Genomic DNA, 9,579 nt, shown 5'->3' with positions numbered 1-9,579 from the left:
GATGGAACGAAAACAAGAAGCGGCATGCAAAGAGAGAAAGCCATTTGCCGTATCCCTCTCCCCGTCATGTCTGAACTTTTCCGATCCTGTTTGCTCTCGAAACCGAAGCCTCCTAAGCGACTCTCCTCGTTGCATGCCCCGTGCTCTTTCCTGACCTGCATTCGTGTGCGCATGCAGCCGAACCACAAACCCTCGGACTGCATGTGCCTTAAAGTAGACGTGCATGTGTATGTATGTATACAAAAATACACAAGACAAAAGTGTCGGAGGGACTTCTTGGATAGAATTGCAACCCATCCTCTTTGGGATAAGCGCCACATCGTGCGACTAACGCTGACCGAACTGAAGCTCGCCTCGCGTGGACTCGAGCTACCCAGCAAAAGACACGGCGGGGCAGTATCCGGAAAAGTTTGGCGAAGTCGCATTCGTCTGCCGCTGCGTTTGTCAGCTTGCGATTCCACGGCAACTTTCACCGGCACCTGAAACGCCGGGTGTAAAAGTGAAGGCCAACGCACAAGCGCGAAGCCGTGTCTCGGCAGGCAAAGCCGCCACAGAGAGGATCACGCGGATGACTGTGGCGCTTGCGACAAAACGGCGTACGCGGGCGAGGTGCCTACAGTGAACGACCGAAAGTGTAGCGAGACGCATTCTCAGTAGGAAAAAGGAGAAGGAAGACCAAAAGAAAAGAGGCTGCTGGTAGGGCGATGGCGCCTACCGCAGGGCGTTCCACACGTGTGTCGGTACCTCGGGCCTGCATATACAGAACACTAACCCGTTTTGTAGCGTCCAAAGAAAACCCCCCTTTAGACGATATCTTCATGTGAAAGGTATCGAGACGCATTCTCATTCGCTTCTCAATACGACCATGGAGGTGTGCTGTCTGGAAATCAGTGAGAGAGCCCTCCGGATGAAAGATGCCGCCTCCGGTAGTGAAAAGCTGGCCCGCGAAACGGTTGCTAGAACCAATTCGGCTGTTGTCTTCAGCGTACTGACTTTTCGGAGAGTCTGCTAGGTGCTTTCCTACCTAAATACACTGATTCGAATAGCCCTTTTTAATGCACAAAACACTGGAGGCCAATCGTCGAGTAAGCTGACATCTAGACGGCGCCATTCTCAGTCGCCAACACCTCGCAGTCAGCGTCCCGGATGGGCTTTTAACTCTGTTGCTGAGGTGCCCTGAGGAGAACTTTCGTTTCTCAGAGACGCGACTATTCTCAAAAGAGGCTCTCATTGGCAGCCTTTCTCTCGAGGCGAGCGGCGAGAGCCATGCTTTCAAACATCCGGCGTTACGGTGTGCGGACGTGACTGCAGGTCTTCTCAACACGCCACGTTTGTTTTTGCTGTTCATTAAAAGCATATATCGCTCGGTTTGCGTTGATTGACGTGACGAGGGTGTCGTCGTAAGCGCCGCTTCCTGTGCGTTGTCGCGCTTGCGGTCGCGCCGACTGGTTTCGTAAGCAGGCTCGTGTGTTTGTTTCAAGCAGAACGCAACGGTCGGGACAAAACGCTTGGTCACATTCCACCATCCTGGAGACAGGTGGAGGTAACCATCCGGCTTCATGCTAACCATCAAGGCAAGAAAAACGCGCTCGCCGACCCGCCCGTAGTTTCTACCGTTAGTTCCCCGCGAAGGAGTTCGTGTGTCGCCCTCACAGAGAAACGTCGAGCCTTTGGGAAAGTGGAACGCCATCCCTCGCCTCTCTCTCACGGCTCGTCAGCATCTGTATCCATTGAACAGACCGGACGTGAAAAGACATGGCCCTACATTGTAAGTCGAGCCGGCCTCTCCCTTCAGCAAGGAGACTGGAGTGCCAGAGTACCGCCGTTCCCCAGAGATTTTCACGCGGGCACGTAGTGCTTTTTTTTGAGTTCGTGATCGAGAGTCACGCGAGGAATACCTAAGACGTTGGCGTGTCCACTGGTGTGCATCTGCTGCTGTCCAAGGAAACGGAAAACTGTCTCGCGGCATCGATCTGGAGCCGACTCTCGGGACAAACGCAACAGCCCGTTCGGCGCTCAGTGAAGTGGAGGTAAGAACCTCGCACGGGTGTGTGCCGATCGCGGCCTCGAAAACAATATCTTTTGAAAACCGTGATGGGTCATGGACCCATGGACGCTTTGGCGCTGATTTTTTTCCACAGTTGCGAAACGAGGCTGCTCGCTGCTGTACCTCCCCCTGGTGGAACCGTCGGCAGTTCCGGCTTTGCGTTTGTCGTTGTTGAGTCGAAACAGTGGCCTTCACTCCCAAGCGTCGTTTTTGGGAGAAAAGGACAGCTGCTCAGCCACAGTGCGCTCTCAAATTCAAAACTAAGCAAGTGGCGGCGCGACTGCCTTCTGGCAACCGGTGGACAACGCCTTCGGTTTTGCACGTCCTGCAGGCCCCCAGCCGTTGTGTGGCGCTGCCGAGTCAACCAGCCCCTCGCGTCTGTGCTTTCTCGCCACCACGAAGGAACGCGCTGGAACGCTCTTCGCGACCGTGGAAACGGTCTGCTGCATGTCCCTAGACACCCAGGTGTACCTTTCAGCTTTACAAGTCGATCCACACAAGCAGAAAACTAGGGTCAGCGAAGACGGGGACAACAGAGATAGGAACGCACAAGAGAGGGAAGAGAAGCACACACCCCAACGCGAGACATGTCACCAGTTATCACTCTTTGCTCCCACTCTGGACGAGGGCGGTTCAGGTGTGGAACCCGTATCCCACTCCGACGTATCCTTCTCTGTTGTCTCTCGCGGGCTACTTTACTTTACAAAATGCCTTCCCTCTCTGCCGGCGAACTGCGTTTCCTGTCCCTTTCCCTTCCCCAATGCTCCTCCGGAACTGCCCCATGTTAGTCTGTACGGAATACACGGATCGGATTCTTGTTGGCCTGGCACCTGTTTAGTAACTGGATGAACGCTTTTTACGCCTGGTATGTATGGATAATACTCGACTCTTCTATAGTTTAACCGGGGGATTCTTTTTCGCCTCCCCAACCCCGCTCTCCGTTCCCTTCCTCTCGCCTCTCCCACTCCTCCCACTGTCTCCCCTGGTCTCGGTGTCTCGCTCGATCTCCTCCGCTTGCCCTTCAGAGGAAAGCCTGCCTTTTTGACCGCGTTCGTCCACTGACTGGTGCCCCGCCGAGGCGTCCGCGCCTCTCCCAGCGGAGGCAAGAAGACCCTGCGAGAGACGGTAGCTGTTGATTGACGATCCAGCGTGTCCCCACCCAAGCTCTCCACTCGTGGACGCCGTCGCGCACCTGTCCCCGGCGTCGTCCGCCTCGGGAGGCCCTCGCGGCGTCTCCGCTCGGGCGTCACGTGGATCTGGCGTCTCGTTTTTCTCCTGATCCGCGTCGCCTTCGTCAGTCTCACCTCGGTATTCTTTAAGTCGCTTTCGAATGGCTTCGATGACTCGGCGCGTCTGCTGTCTCTCCCTGTCTCTTCGCGTTTCAGTCCTCGCGCGGTGTGCACTGACTGGGTCCGCGTCGTCCCTCGGCGGGAAACCGGCAGACCGAGCACACACCGCCACTCCGCGGCTTCGCCTCACAAACCGCTCGGAAGTCAATTCGCGCAAATCCTCTTCTTGGCACTGTTCTGCAGCTTCCCGAACTCATCGCGCGGTTCTCGCTGATGGAAGAGCACCACCACACGCCTCTCGAGACGCGGGGCCAGACGCGGCGCATGCGACGGGAGACGCTTCAGAGGCTCCAGAGGGGGAACAGCCGCCGCCGCTCGCGCTGCGACTTCCGCTGCGATGCCTTCTACAGTCACCCGGCGTTTCTTCGCGGAAAATGCAAAGAGCGACGAGACCTGACCCCGCGTGGGATCCGAGTCAGGCCTCGCTGCGCGGTCGTTCCCGTCAAATGGCTGCGGGCGCGGAGGCTCGCGAATCGCGCCATTTCCTCGCGGCCCAGGCGACGCAGACTCTGAAGCGACAGGAGAGCCAGGTGACGAACGGCCCTTGTCCGAACGGAGGCCTTCGGGAAGGGACACATCCTCTGGTGTGCCCTTGAAACTGCCAATCTCAGCAGCGTGCGGAGACACGGGCGGGCCCCAGTCCCCATTTTGCACCTTGGCCTCTGAGGGCAACGCGGAGTCTTCACAGAGCGTCGCGGATTCGCCGTCTCCCGAGCTCTCAGATCGGCCGCGAAGAGCCGCGGCGCCCAGCGCCTCATCCCAGCACGGCAGTTTGTCTCGCCTGTACGCTGCGAAGGCCGCCAAGTGGTTCTCTAGCGCCGACAGCAGTTCTAGGATGAAGCACGGTCTCTGGACGACGCCTTCAACGAGCATTTCCCAGACGCGCGGGTTTGCGCTTTCCCACGCGAGGGCAACAGCGGCTGGGATGTCGGCCAGGTCATCGATGAGGAGATGAAGCGCCTCGCTGTATTGGCCGAGAAGCCCGAGAAGAAACGCTTTGCAGTGGAGAAGCGCCGGAGGCTGGCAGGGCGACGCAGAGTCGAGCGACAGGAAAAGCGACGAGGGAGAGGAGCCAGAGGGCGAGACACTGGGCGTCCCCGCACTCTCTCCCGAATGCCGCGCCCAACTTCGACAAACAGCCAGAGCTTCGTTGGAGTCGTACCCGCCGTCAGCCGCTTGAAGGAAAGACAGCAAGAGGTGAGGCGCGAACCGCAGGAACAGGCGCATCTGCGGAGAAGGGACGGAAAAAAGACACACACAGAGCAAGGAAAGAAAACGTCGACATGTGAACGAGAGCTTCTTACGGTTTCACTTCACGACGGCCTCAAATCCAAGGCCTCTTCGCGGAATCGAGTCTCCGCTGGAAACTTGGGAGGTGCCGAGACGGAACCAACCATCCTCGCCCCGACATATCTGCCGGCACAGAGAAGCCCTGGTGGCACTAGCCTCCCACTCCCTTCTCTCTTTGCTCGTTTGTCTCCCACCGCGTCACCGTGTTCCGCATTTGCCCTTTGTTGTTCCCTTACGTTCCACCTTTCTCGCTCTCGGCGCGGTGCTATCTTCGGACAGCCATCGAGGAAAGACGCTTCTGGCGTAGAGACGAACCTGTAGAGGATAGTAGTTCCTAGTAGTTTCGGGGCACGCCTGAAAGACTTCCTTGAGGTATGCATACAGCCAGAAAGGCGTCTGCGCATGTTTCAGCGATTCAACGACAGCAGGAATGGGAAACAGGAACGACACGCTGCCGATGCAGCCATTCACGTCCCCTGAAAACGCTTTCCCTGCCACCAAGTCGTTTCCTCCGGAGCCGCAGTCGTGAGCAGAGGCGTTGTCCCCGCTGGGCGTTGCGGCGAGCCCGTCAAGAGCACTCCTTCATTCACCACTTCTCCGTCCTGTTTCTACAGGTGTCTCCGTCGTCGCCGACCGGTCGTCAGACTCGTAGCTCGTCTTTCCCCTGAGGTTGCGGAAGTCCACCGCCTACCTGCTCGTCCATCCCTCGGATCCGATACGTCAGAAGCCGAAGCGTCAGCACCGCATTTAACCAGAGAAGCTCGGCGGCTCTCTGCAGGACATGTCCGAGAGCTGTCTCCGCTGCCATCGTCGCGGCTTCTCTTGCGAGGTCCCCTGCCGGTGTCTCCCCGGCTGCCTGACCCCTCGAAAGAAGCCCGCTCTCCCGGCCCGAGTTCTGGCGCCCAGCAACTTCGCCGGGACAGTCGACTACGTCCCTGGATGCCCCGGGACACGGTTTGCGCGGAAGGAGACTAGGGAAAGTCCGAAAACTCTCTTCGCTTTCCCGTTCGTCGAAGAAGACGCTGCTCCTTCGCGCTCTCCCAGCTAAACGCGAGGTCGGGTTCCATCGCCCTTCCCTGTCATCGACGAGACAGCCTCCGCCGCTCGCGCCGAGCTGTTCCCTTTCCGGCGACGCGCACGAGACGCGGCTGCGGAGGCGCGAGCCCGCGAGGCTCGACCGTCCGCTGTCCTGAAGAGAACCGCTCCCCACTGTCGAGGCTGTGGGGCGCCGCAGGCTCTTGGCGAGCGCGGGCGGCAGCTCGAGCGCTGGCTACGCGGGACGAGCGCAGCTCGCCAGGAAAGAGAAGACATCGGGCGAGCGCAGTTTGAGAAGCGCATCGAAGGCCACGTCGAAAAGAAGAAGCAGAACGGCTAGCGCGGCCGCAGCTCTCAGGAGAAAGGCAGCCCGTTTCCTGTTCGCTTTCCAATCACTCGCCGTTTTGCTGCTGAGCGCGCAGGCCCCGGCGCCTGCGGGAAGGGACCCAGGCAGTGCAGGCGAGGTTGAAAATCTCACCTTGTCCGCCGTCTTCGAAGGCACAGCAACCTCCAAGAGAAGAACGTCCACGCACCACCCAGTACACAGCCTGGCAGAGGCCTGCTTCCCCCCACAAACGCCCAAGCAAGGGAAGCTCAAAGCGCATGCAATAGCTTCGGCAGCTGGCTTCCCACGGCCGTGCTCCAACGCCTTTCCGGACGGTTCTCAGACGCAGACGCCCGTGGCTGCGCCGCCCCCGACGAAGGGGAGAGCCCGGCGGGTCTGAAAGGTTCGCGCCCTGCGCATGCGCTCGTCCCCGGAATCGGAGACACTGTGTGCCGTGGCCGCAGGACTCGCCTCTGAGTTGGGCGTCGGTTCCGGTGAAAAGTGCGGAAGAAGAAGCGCGAGGAGAGAGGTGTGCTCAGCGCCGCGCGCCGCGGAGGAAGACGAAAGGCCGCTCTGAGAGTCTGGTTCGGCCATCGTCGCTTGCGTGAAGGAAGGCATCTCGAGATCGGAGACTGGAGACTGCCCAAAGACGAAGCAGCGGAGACGGTTGAGAAGCCGAAGGGCAGTCGCGAACGGCAACTGCCAGTGTTGGACGGCGAAGCACAAGGCGGCTGCATACTCTGTTGCTCTGGCGCGACTTGTCTCTGCAGCCGATGATTCCTCACGCGCCTCCGTGTTGGTTCGCCTCCGCGTCGCCGACGGCCCGAGAACAAGAGAGCTGCGCTCTTCCCTTCCTGCCTTCCGAACAAACGAGGGGATGCCAACTTCGCCTTCCTTTTCCTCGTCGTCTGCTGCGTCCCGCTCTTCAGGAAGCGAAGGCTTCTCGGCTTCAGTCGAGGAGGACGGACGGCGCCGCCCTGCTGCGCGTCGAGAATCCGGCGAAGAACTCGAAGGCAAGCAGCGGCTCCGCGGGCCGGCTGGCGCTGCGGCGCACGAGTCCTCGCCCGCAGCGTTTCCAGAGAGGCTTCCCGCCTCCGCATTTGTCGCCTCTCTCTTGACGAATGCGGGCATGTCCCCAGAGACCGACGGTTTCGGTGCATGCGGCGGCGGACAGCATGCCAAGAGAGTCAGGATGAGCTCGTAGACAGCGGGAGAAAAAGCATGTTCCGTAGAAGACCGCGGCGCAGGGGCAGGAAGGAAAAGAAGCAACAGATGGAGAGCCCCGACAGAGTGGAACAGAAGGACGGGGAGGACCCACGCCGTTGTCGGGTCTGGCGTCCTGGGGGCGAGGAGCGGAACCAGCGAGGCACTGAGGAGAGACCGGCCTGACGCCAGCAACTCGACAATCACGCGGCTGCACACAGCTGACTGGAAGCTGCAAGACACGCGCCTGGAAACGCGAATGACCTCAGCTAGCCAACGGGGTGACCGCCGCTGATTCCCAGACAGCAGAGCTAGCCCGCGATCCGCGTCGTTGCGAGGACGAAGCTGGAACACACACAGCAAGGGCAAGGGAGGGAGACGCCTCGAGGGGGAAACGCGCGACGGAGAAACGAACGCAGCGGCAAAACTGAGGTCTGCAGTTGAATGCGACGTCTGATCCAGCAAAAGACGCCTGTAGAACCGAGGCCGTAACCTGAAAACACCTCTGCGTTTTCCGACCCGGTGGGGCCTCCACTCACACGAGGAGCATTCGAAAAGATAAATCAAAACCCGACACACGAGACACTCAAACCGGTCCCGTTACCAGAGACAAACGCACACATGGGCCAACACGATTTACCACTGCAGACTCGTCTACGTATCCACCGACGCCTCGACGTACCTACTCCTGTATCTCTATAGATCTATAAACGTCTGTATCCAAGCAATCACACACACATTTACACGTATATATACATATATACGTATATGAATATATTTATGCTAGAGCGTATAATGAAGTCGGGATGTCGGTGATTTGCGTCATTGCCGTACCATCCGCACGTAGGCATCGCTGGTGAGGAAGGCGCCTTCGAGCCAGGGGGCATGTGAGTGCAACACTGCACAACGGGTGGATGTGTCGTAACCGGTGTACGACTGCCTTTCCAGGCAAAAAGCTTGAAGAAGACTCGTGCATCTGCAGGCATATATACTTACAGAAACTTCATATCTGTACGCATACTTGAGCGCATAGATGCACGCGAACCAATGCGTGTAGACACCCGTTCTCACACGAGAATCTTCGGGGGAGAAACTACTTGCGAGGCTCCACACGTCAAGCTCACAGATGGAGCTCAAGTGGAACGCCTCTGAAGAGTTATGGGTGCTTCCACGGGGCTTCCGCACGACTTGGGGGACCGCAGTGATGAACATTCCCCGTGTTCGCGCAACAACGTCCAATCGACAGGATCTGTTAGAGCATGGATGTGTAGATGCTGGCGCAGGGCCGGCGCCAGAAGAGGAGCTGGAAACTCACGTGCGTCCGAAATGTACACTGACGGTACAGCTTCACAGTTCACTACATCTGTAGAGTCCGTTACTCTCTAAACTTAACTCTGCAACCCCGTCTCCCGAAGAGCAAAGCGAGAGAGTCGACAACGGCACCCGTACTACAGTTCTAGTTCCTACCAATTCCGGGAAGCAATTAGAAGCGAAAGGTGTTTCTTGACGAAAACCTCCTTTCTAATCATGGTGCTTCCTAAGACGTAGCAGTGTTTGGCCCGGAAGAGGTGCCTTTGTTTTGAACAACTGTGCCTATTAGTTACCGTGCTAACCGCAACAAAGTGGTACATGGATCAGCAATGCTACTGAATGTGTGTTCTGGGGTGTAGATCCACATCTAGTTGAAAAATCCTGAATCACCGACTCCTGCCAACTCGCATCACCCAGCCTCGCCAGGCAGGAAGTGCACACTCAGGATTCCGCTACAAAGCATTGTACGGGGAAAGAGTCCATTCAACATCTTTGCGAACCCGAATGTTCATATAGGTTTGTCCATATACATGCGTATCACCGGGGACATCTACAATGTCTCCTTGTTGAGCTGCACCAGCGCCTGAGTTACCAGGAAGCACAATCGTATGACGCTTTCAAGATGGAAACGGCACTTTTGCCTTCGGTCGTGCAGCGCCCCCCCGACGTGGCCGTGCAGTTGATACGGACTCACGAAGATGCTTATCCACAAAATGATAGGCTGGGGATGTAGTCGACTGATTATGCGTTGGATTTTTGTGTCTTCCGATGCACCTAGGGCTTCTGCCGCTCGGCGTTCCGCAGAGCCTCGCGGTCCTAGGCAGTCCGCGCGTTGAGTTCTCCCTCCGAAACAAAACAGAAGCAATCAACTCTTCTGCGCACTGCTTGAAGAATCCAACACGAAAAAGACCGAAAAGAGGAAATCCCACGCTCCGGGATATGAAGGAATGCAAATATATAGGTAAATATGAGGTATTATTGCACTATCAATTTCTGTGTTATGTACATTCCTGTATGAC

General features: G+C 57.7%; 2 protein-coding genes across 2 annotated transcripts; both read right to left on the bottom strand.

The window, feature by feature from the left end:
* Positions 1–3,540: 3,540 nt before the first annotated feature.
* NCLIV_068430 (hypothetical protein) lies at positions 3,541–5,494 on the bottom strand (the record flags this gene model as incomplete). Its single annotated transcript, XM_003886395.1, has 3 exons — positions 3,541–4,623; positions 5,002–5,082; positions 5,378–5,494. 3 exons carry the CDS (start codon positions 5,492–5,494, stop codon positions 3,541–3,543), a joined length of 1,281 nt encoding a protein of 426 aa, XP_003886444.1.
* An 891-nt stretch (positions 5,495–6,385) lies between these two features.
* NCLIV_068420 (hypothetical protein) lies at positions 6,386–8,461 on the bottom strand (the record flags this gene model as incomplete). Its single annotated transcript, XM_003886394.1, has 2 exons — positions 6,386–7,594; positions 8,246–8,461. 2 exons carry the CDS (start codon positions 8,459–8,461, stop codon positions 6,386–6,388), a joined length of 1,425 nt encoding a protein of 474 aa, XP_003886443.1.
* Positions 8,462–9,579: the final 1,118 nt, after the last annotated feature.

Source organism: Neospora caninum, chromosome XII (genome assembly GCF_000208865.1).
Source record: "Neospora caninum Liverpool complete genome, chromosome XII".
Taxonomy (NCBI): domain Eukaryota; phylum Apicomplexa; class Conoidasida; order Eucoccidiorida; family Sarcocystidae; genus Neospora; species Neospora caninum.
This window is presented reverse-complemented; position numbering and strand designations above follow the sequence as displayed.